The sequence below is a fragment of the Malus domestica genome, chromosome 13 (genome assembly GCF_042453785.1).
Source record: "Malus domestica chromosome 13, GDT2T_hap1".
NCBI classification, from domain to species: Eukaryota; Viridiplantae; Streptophyta; class Magnoliopsida; order Rosales; family Rosaceae; genus Malus; species Malus domestica.
The window spans coordinates 29,849,325-29,866,015 of NC_091673.1; the positions used below are offsets into that span (position 1 = coordinate 29,849,325).

A 16,691-nucleotide genomic window follows, 5' to 3' on the forward strand; every position below is an offset into this window, starting at 1 on the left:
TATTAAATTTCCTAAGGACGATCATTCTTGCTTTTCTATTGATATAATTGATGATTTGGCGCAGGATTTTCTCGATTGTTTGGAGAGGGATACACTTGAAACGACAATTGCACAAGGAATTGGGCACAAAAATGGTGTTGCCGTGCCTAGAAGTGAGGATGAGGCCGAGATAGTGGCTGCCCTTGAGTCACTCCCTCAACACCATGGTAAGCCTTCTAACCCAATTTCAATTCCAGTTTCCACTAATAAGATGTTACCCTCAGTGATTCAGGCACCCGTACTTGAGCTTAAACCGTTACCCGATCATTTAAAGTACGTTTTTCTGGGAGACAACGAGACATTGCCCGTAATTGTCTCTTCATCACTCACGGCCATAGAGGAGGAGAAGTTGATCCGAGTGTTGAAAGAGCACAAGACGGCCATTGGGTGGACTTTGGCCGATATTAGGGGAATTAGCCCAACTACGTGCATGCATCGCATACTTCTAGAGGAGGGGGCTAAACCAACTCGAGAGGCTCAGCGCCGTCTCAACCCTCCAATGATGGAAGTTGTGAAAAAGGAGATTATCAAACTTCTTGATTGTGGAGTGATTTATCCGATCTCTGATAGTCGTTGGGTGTCACCGGTGCAATGTGTTCCAAAGAAGTCCGGAGTGACCGTGGTGAAGAATGCCGAGAATGAGCTTGTGCCAACCCGTATCCAAACAGGTTGGCGAGTGTGCATTGATTATAGGAAGCTCAACGCCACCACAAGGAAGGACCACTTCCCTTTGCCGTTCATTGATCAAATGCTTGAAAGGTTAGCCGGTCATTCTTTTTATTGTTTCCTTGATGGTTATTCTGGATATAATCAGATTGTCATAGCGCCGGATGACCAAGAAAAGACAACTTTCACATGCCCCTTTGGTACTTTTGCTTATCGTCGCATGCCTTTTGGTTTATGCAATGCTCCGGCCACATTTCAAAGGTGTATGGTAAGTATCTTCTCAGATTTTGTGGAAAAGATTATAGAGGTATTTATGGATGATTTCCGTGTGTTTGGTGATTCATTTGATGGATGTTTGGAAAATCTCACAATAATTTTGAAACGATGTGTAGAAACTAACCTAGTGCTTAATTGGGAAAAATGTCACTTTATGGTTAGACAAGGCATAGTTCTAGGGCATATTGTTTCAGAAAGAGGAATTGAAGTGGATAAATCGAAAATAGATCTTGTACGCTACTTACCCTCTCTTACTTCGGTTCGAGAGGTTCGTTCGTTTCTTGGTCATGCAGGATTTTATAGGCGATTTATCAAGGACTTCTCCAAGATCTCAAACCCTCTTTGCCGTCTCCTCCAGAAAGATGTGGCGTTTGACTTCAACAAGGAGTGTGAGAAGGCGTTCAATCACCTAAAGGATATGCTAACTTCGGCCCCTATCATAGTTCCACCGGATTGGAGCCTTCCTTTTGAGCTTATGTGCGACGCTTCCGATTATGCATTAGGAGCTGTTTTGGGGCAAAGGAAGGACAAGAGGCCGCATGCTATCTATTATGCTTCTCGGACTTTAAATGATGCACAATTGAATTATTCCACCACTGAAAAAGAACTTCTAGCTGTTGTATTTGCTTTAGATAAATTCCGTTCTTATTTGCTTGGTACTAAAGTTATTATTTATACTGACCATGCAGCATTGAAGTATTTGTTCACCAAGAAGGAGGCCAAACCACGACTCATTCGTTGGATGCTTCTTCTCCAAGAGTTCGATATCGAAATCCGGGACAAGAAGGGAAGTGAAAACGTGGTGGCTGACCACTTGAGCCGTATGGTACATGAGGAGGATGCCGTACCTATCATGGAGACATTCCCAGATGAGCAACTGATGTCCGTCAAGGTAAGTGAACCGTGGTATGCTGATTTGGTGAATTATTTGGTGTCTAAACATGTTCCTAGTGAATTACTTAAACACCAAGGTGATAAATTGAAGAAAGAGGCACGGTTTTATGTGTGGGATGACCCGTATCTATGGAAATATTGCCCTGACCAAGTTATACGTAGGTGTGTGCACGATTCTGAGTTTAATGCTATTCTAACATTTTGTCACACTTATGCTTGTGGGGGACACTTTGGCACTAATAGAACAACACTTAAGGTATTAGAATGTGGTTTCTATTGGCCTACCATCTTTAGGGATGCTAGAACATTTTGCATGTCTTGTGATAGATGCCAAAGAACGGGCAATATAGGTCCTAAACAACAAATGCCGCAAACCCCCATTTTTAGTGTTGAAATATTTGATGTTTGGGGTATTGATTTTATGGGTCCCTTTCCTTCGTCACATGGATTTCTTTATATATTACTTGCTGTGGATTATGTGTCGAAGTGGGTGGAAGCAAAAGCCACCCGAACTAATGATTCTCGAGTGGTTGCAGATTTTGTGAAAACTAACATTTTTGCAAGGTTCGGAATGCCACGCGTGCTCATCAGTGATGGAGGTTCCCATTTTTGTAATCGAACCATCGAGGCGTTGCTCAAGAAATACAATGTCACGCATAAGGTGGCCACACCTTATCAACCTCAAACGAGCGGGCAAGCCGAGGTTTCGAATAGGGAAATCAAGCAAATTCTTGAGAAGACCGTGGGGCCTACGAGGAAGGATTGGAGTTTGCGCTTAAACGATGCATTGTGGGCGTATCGCACTGCCTACAAAACCCCCATTGGGATGTCACCTTTTCGGCTCATCTATGGGAAGCCATGCCATCTTCCCGTCGAGTTAGAGCATCGTGCACACTGGGCCGTCAAAACGTTTAACATGGACCTTGATGCCGCAGGTTTACATAGGAAGCTCCAATTGTGTGAGCTTGAGGAAATCCGAAATGAAGCATATGAGAATGCCCGGATTTACAAGGAGAAAACGAAGGCATTCCATGACAAGATGATTCGTGCCAAGACGTTCTCTATTGGGCAGAAAGTGTTGTTGTTCAATTCTCGCCTTCGGTTGTTTCCGGGTAAGTTGCGTTCCAAATGGGTTGGTCCTTTTATTGTAACTCATGTTTTCCCTCATGGTGCAGTGCAAATCAAGAGTGCAAGGACGCAACAAGAATTCAAAGTGAATGGGCATCGATTGAAGCCCTATTACGAGATGTTTGAGGAGCATGTCGTGGAGGAGGTACCCCACCATGCCGTGGCACATAGTCAAGCTTAAACGGAGGTACCGTCCGGCTGGAAGACATTAAAGCAAGCGCTTCGTGGGAGGCAACCCATGAATTTGACAAAGGAAGACCTAGAGAGCACTCCAATTCCAGATTTGCGTTTCTAAACCTTTCTCTTTGTTGCGTATTTAGTTTCTGCCATGTTTAATTTGTTAGTGTTTGTTTGTTTGTTTATGTGTTTTTGTGTTAGTCTATGCTTGAAACATTGAGGACAATGTTTGCTTTTAAGCGTGGGGGGGGTAACCAAAGTGTTTTGATGCAAATTCGTAGGGTTTTCTCACTCATACTTCCCAATGTTGTTTCTTGCTGTTTTTAGGTGTTTTAGGCTGTTTTGGTGTGTTTTAATGTGTTTTGATTCAAAAATCCGAAAATCCCATAAAAATTTGAAAAATTGTTTTACAAAACCCAAAAAGAGTCGTTTTTAAGTTGTTTTTTTGTGTGTTTGTTTGTGTCTTAGGGTACCTTCCAACACAATGATGAGGATTCGGTTTTTAATTGCATGACTGTTAAAGAGAGTTATAAACATGGATGAAAGTTTGATTTACTCTTGGTTTATGCTTGGTTGTGGTTATAACTTATGAATTCACATGTAATCATAAAGAAAAAATTAGTTTTTGTAACATGCTTGAAGGAAGAAACTCAAACTAACGCTACATCCTTGAGAGACTTGAGCCTAAACTTTATTTGGAGAGTTATTAATCTGTGCATTCTTGTTTTCAAAAGTCGTTGCATGATCTCATTATTCTTTGCTTGGTTGCTACTTAGAATGCGTTTTATCACTTTAGTTCCAAATGCTAGAACTCATGCCAATTTCATTCAAAACATGTTATTGAATTGCATAACACATATTCAAGAAGAAGTTGTTTAGTAGTTGCCACCATATCCAAAAAGCCTTCATTCCATACATTTGTTTTTGTAGGTTTAACCCCGTTGAGCCTTATTTAGCCTATATTGTTTGTTAACCCACATTATCCTTACCTAGCCTAGATTAGGACCATCCATACCCTTGTTCTTGAAGCATAGTAAGCATGACTTAAAATGAATTCCTTTTGATCTAGGTGTGCAGAAAACAAGTGTGGGGGAAAGTGAGCCTTGTGTATTGTGTGCCAAAGTCTTAAATGAGGCATGGGGTAGAAGAAAAAAAAAAAAAACCAATGTGAAAAGTGTGAAAAAGAGTTGAAAGAGCATGAAAATGAGCTCTAAGGTGTTGGTTGTTGAAGAATGGGTCCAAAACAGTGAATTTGACCCTAAGTGTTGCATGAATGTCCCCTTTGAGTTTAAAAGTTGATTTTTGCATTCAAAAGTGAATTCTAAGTGTCAATTTCATTGCTTTGCTTACTATTGTTTTAAGAACGTTTGTTTACCCTTCACCTTTCTTTGTTAGCCAATACCCCAAGCCCCGTTACAACCCTTAACTTCTATCTTGAGTGTTGTGTATTTCAATTTGTGGAGTTTGGGATTGGTATGAGCATATGGTGTCACTGGTTCTCGCGTCTAAGTAGTAGCATTCCTTTCATGAGATCATATACATGCTTATTAAATTCAGAAAAAGCTTTCCTTGTTATAACATATGTGAGCATTCGTTTTCATATTTACATCAATCTTCTCACATATAACTAGTATAGGGTGTGTAGTCAGAAAATCTGTGTGAAAATTGAGTGCATATCTAGTGAGGATTTGAGCAAATTCTCTAAGGCATGTTACTACATTCAAAATCATGTTTTACTTGGTTAAATGCGAACTAGTACGTGGTAACTATAATTAAGTATGTGCTTAAATGTAAAGATGGCTAAAATCTGGGGGAATGATGATTTTTAATTTGTCATGTGCATTGGAAATCCCTGAGGCAAATGTTGGAAGGTTTAGGTTGTTTTTGTTTATTTTGTTTCATTTTGTTTCTTTTGTTTCTTTGTTTTGCTCGAGGACTAGCAAAAGCTAAGTGTGGGGGAATTTGATAGGAGCATATTTATGCGCCTTAGTTAGCTAGTTCTTATGCATTTTCGTTATGTTTTCTTCGTTAGAGTAGTCTTTTGAGCTACTTTCATGTGTTTTCCGGTTCAAAGGGGCATAATACATAAAAGATGGCAAAATGGAGCATTTTAGAGCAAAAGTGAGCTTGGATTGAAAAGTACATGCTTGGAGCACAAGGAATGGACGAGTTTGAAGGTCAAGGGAGCTTAAGAAATGAAGAAATGAAAGTGAAGAACAAAGAATTCAGAATTAGAAACCAATGTTTCTAAAGTTGGAAGTTTCTATTCTCGGAGGTTTCCATTTGTGAGAGTTTCTATTCTTGGTTTTGGGCTTCTAGATGACCCATCCTTACCTCTTGGACAAGGCCGCACCTTCCTAGCCCAATTCATCTTGGATCCTCACTTAATGCCGCACCTAGGCCCCAAGATATCTGATTTCCTTGCCTTACAAGGCATTCTAGAAGCCTAAACCCTAGCCCACTAAATCAGCCGAACCCTAGGCCTTTTCCCTTACAAATTATGATTGTTTTAACCTATTTTCTGGTGGATTTGGGTTTCTAGAAACCCTAATCTGATTGCTAGGGTTTTTAAGTGCCTATATATATTCATTCTAACCCTTTTGGCCGGACACCACCTCCCATATCATCCATTCACTCCAAAAATTCATTCTAAACCCTTGCTGCAACCAACCCCTTCATTCTCCCTAGTTCTAAGTCCTTGCCGTGCCTCCCTAGTCCTTTTAACCCTTCTACCCTCTTCCATAATCATCCATCCACCACAGCCGTGCCTTCCCACCACCTTGTGCAGCCACCAAAGGAGGAGAAAGAAGGAGTGCCGTGCAGTCCAAAGGAGGAAGACACCTTGCACATGCAATCTGCCATTAGTGGAGTGTTTGGAGTTCTTTCTTTCTTTGTTTCTGTTTTCATGTTTAATTTAAATTGTTGTTCAATTATGTTAGACATGTGGAACTAATTTCTTTTTAGTTAGAGGTGAATTTGAAGCCATGGACATATGTTTTATATGATTTGATTTCTTCCAATTATGATTTCAGAAATTGTGAATGTGATTTACTTATCTATTTGATTGATAACTTGTTTATGTATGTGGGTTGAGGGTCGACACTTAATTTGCATGCCTAAACTCGATGCTAGGATATAAGGGAATTTCACCTAATCGTTATTAACTTGTATTCATAAGTAGTGAAAGTCGCTAGTCACGATTGTGTTAAGTAAATCCTAGGCAAGAGTAACATGCGTATCCCATAGTTATGAATGCCTCGTCAATGCTTATGATTTCCATTAAACTTAATGATCTTTGATATGTGTCTCTATCATGCGTATTCCATAGTTAGGGTCCTTGATAAGAATAATTTGGTTGTAATGCGTATTCCGTTCAATTCAATGAATCTAGGGAAATCTGAGAATTAATTGGTGCGATCTAGTTAATTTGGGGCATTGTCATTCATGGTTTGTTGAAAGAGTAATTGGAGATCGAGTTGTATGCATATGTTCATGTGTGGATAAGGAACCCTCTAACTATCTTCTCACCATTCTATTTAATCACAATCTGTTTTGCTTTACATTTGTTTTTAAAGTTTGAGTTTTAAAGTTTTAATTTCGTCAAAATCATTCCCCCATTTATTTTAAAGTGTTAGATTAGTTAGAAATCCATTTAGTTGTGTTTTTAAGTGTTTTGAGTCAAGTCATAGTCCAAATTCGTCCAAACTAGTGTAGGTACTCAAAACTGCCCAGAAAGTGGTTTTATGGCAGTTTTGAGCCTTTTAGTTGCTGTTTTGAGTTTTTAGTTTGATTAGGTGTTTTAAACCCTAGTTTTGCATTAATTGAGTCTAGTTTAGTGTTCTACATTATATTTTTATGTTCTTGAGTCAGATTTACATTGATTAGCATCCCTAGTTAATCCCCGGTTAGAACGATCCCTATTTGCTCATATGCTACAATTGTCATCCATAGGGTTTAATTTGTGTGTCAAGTTAATTTTCACATCAAATAGCTCAGGGAGACTAGAATATGTAATATGAAAACAAAACACTGGTTATACCGAATGACTGCTCATCCCCCACCCCACAGACAAATCCACACCCACTCATAGTTTTCCGGATGAGACTAATGTTGTGATGATTAAAGATAGAATGAGATGCAGAATCAGGATGTTAAGAATGTAATCAAATGTAATCACAACTTATAATTAAATACAAACATTTCAGATTCAAGACGTACGTGTCATACCATTTTTCACTGGCTCATCTAATGACCCACAAACAATTTAGTATCAGTTGCAAAAATACACGACTCCACATCTACTTTCTATTTTCCTGATTGGAAGCAAGATTCACCAGGCGGCCAAAATATCACTACTTGTCTCGTCATTGACCAGTATCATTTTCCCAAACATTGTCCCAACCACCACCAGGAGCAGGTCTCGGACCCTCAATGAAGTTCTGGTTTCCTCCGCAGGGTCCATGGGGTCCGTTAAACCCATTCAGACCTGGAGGACGAACCTTGAGTTTTGTTTTAACTCCCAGTATACTCAATACAAATCTAGCTAGCCCTCCGTACAATAATCCGGAACGATCAAAGAGCTGCAGCAAAGTATTGTCACAGTTAAATAATGCATAAACGGGCTCGAAGTCTTCAAATAGTCTCAAATCTGTCATTAGTATTCCATTCCACCCAAACGAATTGAGGATATGGAAGACCTAAAACATCAGTCACATATTTAATAAATTATTGGAACCTTTATGTTCTTTTTGCATGCAAGAGAAAATTATAACAATGATCCTTCAACTTTATCTCAATTGGAGTAATAGTTCCTCAACTAAAAATCCATGACCCTTGGTCCCTTAACTCGTCAAAACGTGCAGCTATGGTCATTTTTGTCAACTCCGTTACAACTTCGGTCAAAATGAGTCACATGCCACGTACGTCATGCTGAATCAAGGGTCAAATATGAAAAACTAAATAAGAAAATTGTAGAAATGGTTCTTCAAGTTTAACCCAATTGGAGAAATAGTTCCTCAACTTTAAACCAATTGGAGCAATTGTCCCTCAACTCTAATCCAATTGTAGCAATGATTCTTTCAACATGACTTGTTTTGACGGAAGTTCTGACAGAGTTGACAAAAAGGACCATAGTTGTACGTTTTGAGAAATGACCAATGGTCGTAAATTTTTAGTTGAGGGACCATTGCTCCAATTGGGGTAAAATTGAGCGACCTTTTCTCCAATTTCCTCTTGCATGCAAATACAGCAACTTATAAACTGGACTTCTTACAGTTGCATTTTAATATCATGTACTATAAGAAGATGGGAAGATGTTGTAAACCAACACAGTACAGTTCAGGTAGTGAAATTTGTGCAGGTGTTGTGGGCAATTGAAAATGATGGAATTCCCTAAATAATACAATGACAGATGAAAAACCTGAAGAAGTGCAGACATGAACACATGGAATGCCTGGTCTATGAGAATTGCAATTCGACCAAAAAAGTTAACCACACCTTGCATCTGCCCAAGAGAATTTAGAATAAGCCATCACATGAAAGTCATCAAAATTCTGAAAAACTCTAATTAATTTTTTTTGTTGATAATATTATAGAGGGTGTTAAAAGCACATCCTCTTCTTGTTCTATCAATTCCCATCCCAAAAGAGAATTATAAATGCCACATGAGCTGGCTCCACGAATCAAGGTAAACCGAAATACACAATTCTATATTGTTCTCATTTTGTCGCATCTTAGCCAGTTAGAAAGCTTCATAGTTTATTATGCCTAACTAATTTTAAATTGCAATTATGTTTATGCATTTTTCGTCCATCCAATATGAAACTATAAACAAGAAAAACAGCAGATGCTTACCACCCGAAGTACTGAAATCCAAAACCCCGGTGGAGATGGAGGAGGACCATATTGATCATTTGGATCTTGACCTCCATAAGGACCACCCATGCCCCTTCCATAACCACCCACCGGGGCTCCTAAACTACTGTTGTACATTCCACCTCCATACATCCCAGAAGATCCATAAAGCCCACCACTTCCATACCCACCCCTATACATACTGTTGTTGCCATACATCTCCCCACCGTATAATCCTCCACTTCCACCATATGAACCGTACATTCAAGACACTCCAGATATTCCGGAACCGTAACCTGAGTTATAGTTCATAGTAGAACCATAGCCTGGGACAGGTAAAATTAATGAACAAAGAAAAATTAATGTTATAAAGCCAATAAAGTAATTTGGAAAGCCAAAATAAAAGGACGGAGAAGATCATGTTAACACTAACCTCCATAGTTGGTGTTGCTTCCATAGTTTTGCTCCCAAGGCCTTGAGGGAAAGGGAACCGGCCTAGCAAGAGCATTTCTATTAACAGCGGTATTTCTATCAGAACTTGGAACTATTTCTCCAGGTTTAGCAGTTCCTGAAGCCTCAACCACATCACTTGTGCTTCCAGCTGATGGAGGTTTGAAAGGTGTAGGACCAGATGATGAACTTGCTCTCTCCCACGGTTTTGGGGGAGGACCGTTAGCTGCAATATTGGACACAATGTAACTCAATTTCCAAATCAAAAACATAACCAACACATGAGCTTAACCACAATCTACCAAGTTAGTAAAAGTTTAAGTTACACAAACAAAGTTCTTATAAAAGCCAAAAAATTTAATAACAAAATAAAAGAAATCATCCTAGTTTTCATAAAAATCTTGCTATCTCATAAATTTAAATCACAACTGATTGCGGATGAATAGGGGTATGTTCCATGAACAAATATATTGAAATTTTAGACCACACTTGGTACAAAGAAGTGAGTGTAAGCATTACATTTAATGCTGTGGTTATATGCAGCAAGGGGACACAATGAGTCAAGGTATACCAAGAAATACCAAAGAGCGATCGTTTTCATTACCTAGGATCTATCTTGCAAAAGAACGGAGAATTAGATGGAGATCTCAACCATAGAATACAAGCTGGATGGATGAAGTGGAAGAGTGCATCCGGCGTGTTGTGTGACCGCCTTATGCCACTGAAGCTCAAGGGAAAATTTTATAGGACGGCAATAAGGCCGGCGATGCTGTATGGCACAGAATGTTGGGCGGTGAAGCATCAACACGTACACAAAATGGGTGTAGCGGAGATGAGGATGCTTCGTTGGATGTGTGGGCACACAAGAAAGGATAAGATTAGGAATGAGGATATCCGGGGTAAAGTAGGAGTAGCCGAAATTGAAGGAATGATGAGGGAAAATCGGTTACGGTGGTTTGGACATGTGCAAAGAAGGCCTACTGACGCTCCGATTAGAAGATGCGACTATGGGACAGAGGTTCAGGGCCGAAGGGGTAGAGGCAGACCTAGGAAAACTTTGGAAGAGACTCTAAGAAAAGACTTAGAGTACTTGGATCTAACGGAGGACATGACACAGGACCGAGCACAATGGCGTTCAAAGATTCATATAGCCGATCCCACTCAGTGACTTGGATTTTCCAAGTCTCCAACCGAGAAGTTTTCCTCACTCGGGAAATTAAGGGAATACTACCTCAACCTACATGCTCCACTCATAAAGCTTCAACATACAACTTCAACAAAAGAAAATTCAGAGAACTTAGCGAAGAAGGCTTTGGTGTATTCAACACAATACGTTGAAATGAAGGAAAGCTATTTATTGATATCCCCGATAAGTCACAAATATGTACATATACATGAGTCAAAATAAACAAACAAGAGGGAGCATTCACAAAGGTTGCTTAGGAGAAGTCTCAGCAGTCGGTAGAGCCCCAAAAAGAGCAGGCACGGGAGGGGGATCATTTGGAGCCTCAGTACTGGACAGAACCCTAGAAGGAGGAGGCAGCAGAGGTTGATCATTTGGAGCTTCATTACGCGGTACAGCCCCAGAAGACGAAGGCAATAAATGCCTTTGGAACAAACCCACAAATCTCTGATGATCAAGTAAAACCTGACCATCAGATTCCTTCATCTGGTCAAGCTTCCTTTTCATGTTTGTAGCATAGTCATGTGCGAGCCGGTGCAACTGTTTATTCTCATGCTTAAGCCCTCTAATCTCCTGTTGGAGACTCATCACTTCAGCCGCCAATGATTCAACTTGGCGGGTTCGAGCAAATAGGCGTTGGGCCATGTTAGACACAGAACCTGCACACTGAACACTGAGAGCCAGAGAATCCTTAACAGCCAACTCATCAGACCGTTTGGAAAGTAGTCTGTTATCTTTGGGAATGAGAAGGTTCCTGGCCACTACCGCAGCGGTCATATCATTCTTCATCACGGAATCCCCAACAGTAAGAGGACCAGTAGGGGAGACGAAGGATGGGCGCCATATGTTGTCTGGAGAAGGCGTGGCTGCCTTTTCAACAAGGTTCAAGTCAAAACGACGGTCGGAGGGGCCAGACATTTTCAAAGGTGTTGAAGAGAGAAGAGGTCGGACAAATCAAGATCTTAGAAGTGCAAGAATGGAGCTTCTACTGGTGGAGATTCAAGTGTGCTTTGGAGCTTCTACTCGAAGAGGCGTTTGCTTTCTCAAAAGCTGGGCTGCTCAGAGACCACGAGACGTTTGCTTTCTCAAAAGTTGGGCTGCTCAAAGACCACGAAGGCCGATCTCAGAAATCGAAGAGGCGCTTGCTTTCTCAAAAGCTGGGCTGCTCAGATACCACGAGGGCCGATCTCAGAAATCGAAGAGGTACCTACTTTTCCAGCCTTGTCAGCACCTGTCAGCTTTGCGGAAATTATGGGCATTATGTCGAAGATTTCTGGTGAAGTAGAAAGCACACGAATCTTACTGTTCAATCACCCACTTCCCACATGCAACATTAGCTCATGGGTACCACAGATAACTTTGCCAAAGTTCTCTGACAAAGTTGAGACACGTGAAGCTTGCAGCTCCCACTACACCGTTCTAACCAAGAAGGGTAAAAGAATAGCAAAGAAACAGCACTAACAAAGTTTAGACACATAAATTTTGAAGGTCTAGCTACCATATTATTACCCACAAGGGTAAAGGAACAGTACCACTGCTGGATAATTGGAAAGTCCCTGTGTGTCAACCTCTGTGCTTCGTGGCAAGATAGACTAGCAAACATGCCCAACCTTTTCTCACATTCGAGAAAACACTCCCAACAAGATTGCTTGCTCCAAAATCGAAGAGGCACCGCCCTCCGAATCTCGAGAGCCAGACTCCCAACATGATTACTTTCTCAAAAATCGAAGAGACACCGCTCTCCGAATCTCGAGAGCCAGACCCCTAACAGGATGGCTTTCTCAAAAATCGAAAAGGCATCGTTCTTCGAACCTCGAGAGCCAGATCTCCGACAGGATTCCTTGTTCGAAAACCGAAGAGGCACCACTTTCCCAACTTCAAGAGCCGGATCTCCTTGGATAAAGCTTGTCTGTAATCTTTACACGCAACATCAGCTTTCCAGATACCATAGACCACTTTTTCAAAGTGCTCTGACAAAGTTAAAACATGTGAAGCTGGCAGCTCCCACTACCGTGTTATGACTAAGCAGGGTAAAGGAATAGCATTACTACTTTTTGTTAGGGAGACTCCTATATATGTTGACCTCCATCCCCAACAGACAGGCAGACCTGCAAAAATGCTCAACCCTTCCTCATATCTGAGAGGGCACTCCCAAAGAAGCCTTTCGAAATATTCAGCTTTCTTTCCCCCCGATAATACCTCTGCAAACAAGCTATACTAGAGCAAGAATATCTCATATCATCAGGGTTAAAAGCAAGAGTATCCTATATCATGTTTTTTCCCTATCTTTTCCTTTGGCCTTGTTCTTACCTACAAGACAAGGAGAAAGAGAGCAATCAGTCAGCACTTGGAATCAAGCTTCCAGTCAGGAACTGACTGCCTAGAACCCCTTACTTGATTACTTACCTGGCATTGCTCTCGAGTACTCATCTTCAACATCTTATGCTTCCAGGGAAGATACCGCATCTGCCTGAGGAACATATAGGGCAAGTGAGAAGGATACAAGGAAGCATGTGGAGACAAGCGTAACAGCACACGTGCCGATTCATCCACTACTCTGTCAAAAGCAAAAGTATCCCATATCAGCAGGGTCGAACGTACTATAGATTTGATGGACTTGTTTTGACCCTCAAATTCTTCAGTCGGCCTTATACTCTGGAGGAAACCAGAAAACCCTCCAGCCCAGTTCAAGAATAAGCCTGTGGAAAGTTACTTCTTCAAAAGCAAAAGTATCCCATATCATCTCTTCTCATTTTTCTTCTCTTTATCCTTCATGCTGCCTGCAAGATAGGGAGAATGTGAACAATCAGCCGGAACTCGAAATCAAAGTTCTGATCTGGGACTGATTGCTTGGAGCTCTGATTGCTTACCTTCTCTGTCACCTCTTTCAGCAGATCCCCTAGCTCGGCGACTTGGAGGACTCCTACTACATGGTTTGTATTGCGCTTGACCAAGCCTGAAACTACAAGTAAGCTTCAAGTGAAATTGATACATTACCTTGTGCATCTCCACTAGTTAAAGATACCACCCCTGGATGGAGGAAGAGTACTTCCAGAGAAGATGCCACATCTACCTACGAGACAGATAAGGCAAGTCAAGACGATACCACACTCCGGAACTTAGAAGTTTCGTGATTACGAGATCATTCTCCCACAATATTTCCTAATGTCATTTGTACTAAATCATTCACTTGTACTCACTAAAAGAGAGCTTGAACCTATGTACTTGTGTAAACCCTTCACAATTAATGAGAACTCCTCTATTTCGTGGACGTAGCCAATATGGGTGAACCACGTACATCTGGTGTTTGCTTTCCTATCTCTATCCATTTATATACTTATCCACACTAATGACCGGAAAAATCTAGCGACGATCACAAAAAGCGACCGTTTTCGCTACCTAGGATCTATCTTGCAAGAGAACGGAGAATTAGATGGAGATCTTAACCATAGAATACAAGCTGGATGGATGAAGTGTAAGAGTGCATCCGGCGTGTTGTGTGATCGTCGTAGGTCACTGAAGCTCAAGGGAAAATTTTATAGGACGGCAATAAGGCCAGCGATGTTGTATGGCACAGAATGTTGGGCGGTGAAGCATCAACACGTACACAAAATGGGTGTAGCGGAGATAAGGATGCTTCGTGGGATGTGTGGGCACACGAGAAAGGAGAAGATTGTGAATGAGGATATCCGAGGTAAAGTAGGAGTAGCCGAAGTTGAAGGAAAGATGAGAGAAAATCGGTTACGGTGGTTTGGACATGTGCAAAGAAGGCCTACTGACGCTCCGGTTCGAAGATGTGACTACGGAACAGAGGTTCGGGGCCGAAGGGGTAGAGGAAGACCTAGGAAAACTTTGGAAGAGACCCTAAGAAAAGACTTAGAGTACTTGGATCTAACGGAGGACATGACACAAAACCGAGCGCAATGGCGTTCTAGGATTCATATAGCCGACCCCACTTAGTGGGAAAAGGCTTTGTTGTTGTTGTTGTTGTATATAATCTGGTACTCCATTTACTTGACCATGCTATCAATCATTTCAATAGCTAGATCATCATTCACTAACACCAAAATTCCAGTAATTAATCATCATTTTGTTAATACAATCACTGCGTCGGAGAATCACCTCACTACCACAATTAAAACCCTTAACACTAACCCAACGAGCATAGCAGCGAAGTAATTCAGTCAAGTGTTTGTGAATCTTTACGCAGGGCAATAAAAATGAACAAATAAAAAAATCCCAAACTAGAACTCCTTCCATCTTCTTCACAATTTTTCTCGGGAAACAAAACATATCCTAACCTCAAAAACAATTCCCAAACCCAGAAACTTACAATCCCTGATTAACAATCAAAAACCCCTAATCAACAACCAAAAATCCCCAAAACTCCAAATCTCAAACAATCAACCAAAACTCCCAAAACCCTCCTTACCAACCTAACAATCATACAACAATGCAGAAGAAAAAACGAATTTCTGCCTACCCAGAAATTAAAGCGTGAAATTGAATAGGAATAACGAGAAATTAAATCGATTAGCTGCAAAATTAATGAAAAATTGGGGATTGCAACCTGAGGGCTGGGGGTTCGGCTCCATCAGAAATGCAGAAACACGTCAGGCAATAGAAGAAGAGGAGGTTGTTCCACTTTTCACTTTCGTTTTCTCTCACTATTTTTATTATTATTTTCTTTTATTTTGTATTTATTTTTCGTATATTTGGCTGTTGTTATGAACTTAGGATTTAGTGATTGGCTTAATAACTATTAGGGGTTTAATATTGGATTTTTAGGCTTATTCCTGATAGTTAGTGAAGTCGGTTTGAAATGCTAGTTGGCACTAAATGAGTAAAAGTCTATAAAATGAGCTGAGCTCCCTCTCATATGTGGGAGAGTGCTTGGTTCATGGGACAAAGTGCTTGACTCCAAAAAGCAATAGGTTTTCCCCTTTGTTGCAACACTGCCCCCTATGCCATTCCCGGAGGCGTCACATTCAATGACAAAAGGGTACTGAAAAATCAGGCAATGCAAGGATTTGAGGAGAAACCATAGCTTGTTTGAGTGTAAGAAAAGCATCCTGAGCACTAGAATTCCAATGAAATCCATCCTTTTTGGTCAACTCATAAAGGGGTTGACAAATTTTGCCATAACCGGGAATGAACTTCCGACAGTAACCCGTGAGGCTTAAGAAACCCCTCAACCCTTTTACATTCGCAGGTATAAGCCAGTCAACAATTGCTTGAAGCTTGGAGGGATCAACAGCTACACCCACATGTCCCAAATATTCAACTTTGGACTGGCCAAAAGAGCATTTTTGCTTCTTCACAAAAAGCTTATGATGTGTGAGTACCTAGAATGTTGTTTTTAAATGTGAGATGTGATCCTCCCAAGACTTGCTGTAGATGAGAATATCATCAAAGAACACAAGTATAAATTTCCTTAAGTAAGGTCGAAAGACATCATTCATTAGATTCTGAAATGTGGCAGGAGTATTTGTGAGCCCAAAAGGCATCATTAGGAACTCTTAGTGTCCTTCATAGGTACGGAAAGCAGTTTTCTCGATATCTTCTTCACACATCCTAATTTGGTGGTAACTAGATCGTAAATCAAGCTTAGTAAAGAACCGAGCCCCATACAACTCATCAAGCAAGTCATCTATCAAAGGAATAGGATATTTATTTTTTATGGTAACAGAGTTTAACTCTCTGTAATCCATACAAAGCCTCCAAGCTTATTCCTTCTTCAAGACAAGCAACATTCAAGAAAAAAGGTTATGAGTTGGATGGATAAAACCTGCTTGTAACAACTCAGCCACTGCTTTTTCTATTTCAGACTTTTGGAGAGGCCCATAATGGTAGGGTCAGATGTTGGGTGGTTTAGAACCTGGCAAGAAGGGAATGTGATGGTCATGCACTTGTATTGGTGGTAGAGAAGTAGGAACTTCAAATAAAGGCTCATAATCATGCAATAATTGTTGCAAGTCGTGGAGCTGAGAGGGAGTCAACTCAGAAGCCTCCATTGTAGAGCCAT

At 40.8% G+C, this 16,691-nt stretch overlaps 1 protein-coding gene across 1 annotated transcript; it reads right to left on the reverse strand.

The window, feature by feature from the left end:
- Positions 1-7,524: 7,524 nt before the first annotated feature.
- LOC103411026 (peroxisomal membrane protein 13-like) lies at positions 7,525-15,341 on the reverse strand. Its single transcript, XM_070810903.1, has 5 exons — positions 15,237-15,341; positions 9,467-9,709; positions 9,034-9,359; positions 8,600-8,683; positions 7,525-7,760 (listed from the first exon to the last, which is right to left on the reverse strand). The coding sequence occupies exons 3-5, from the start codon at positions 9,295-9,297 to the stop codon at positions 7,545-7,547; spliced, it is 564 nt and encodes a 187-aa protein (XP_070667004.1). The 5' UTR covers positions 9,298-9,359; positions 9,467-9,709; positions 15,237-15,341; the 3' UTR covers positions 7,525-7,544.
- Between the last annotated feature and the right edge of the window lie 1,350 nt (positions 15,342-16,691).

Excerpts from the sequence above, each read along its gene's own strand:
- LOC103411026 (XM_070810903.1), bottom strand. The coding sequence starts at position 9,297 with ATGTACGGTTCATATGGTGGAAGTGGAGGATTATACGGTGGGGAGATG. Across the intron at positions 8,684-9,033 it reads GGATTTCAGTACTTCGGGTG|ATGCAAGGTGTGGTTAACTT; the intron begins GTAAGCATCTGC and ends TCTCTTGGGCAG. Across the intron at positions 7,761-8,599 it reads TCATGTCTGCACTTCTTCAG|CTCTTTGATCGTTCCGGATT; the intron begins GTTTTTCATCTG and ends ACTTTGCTGCAG.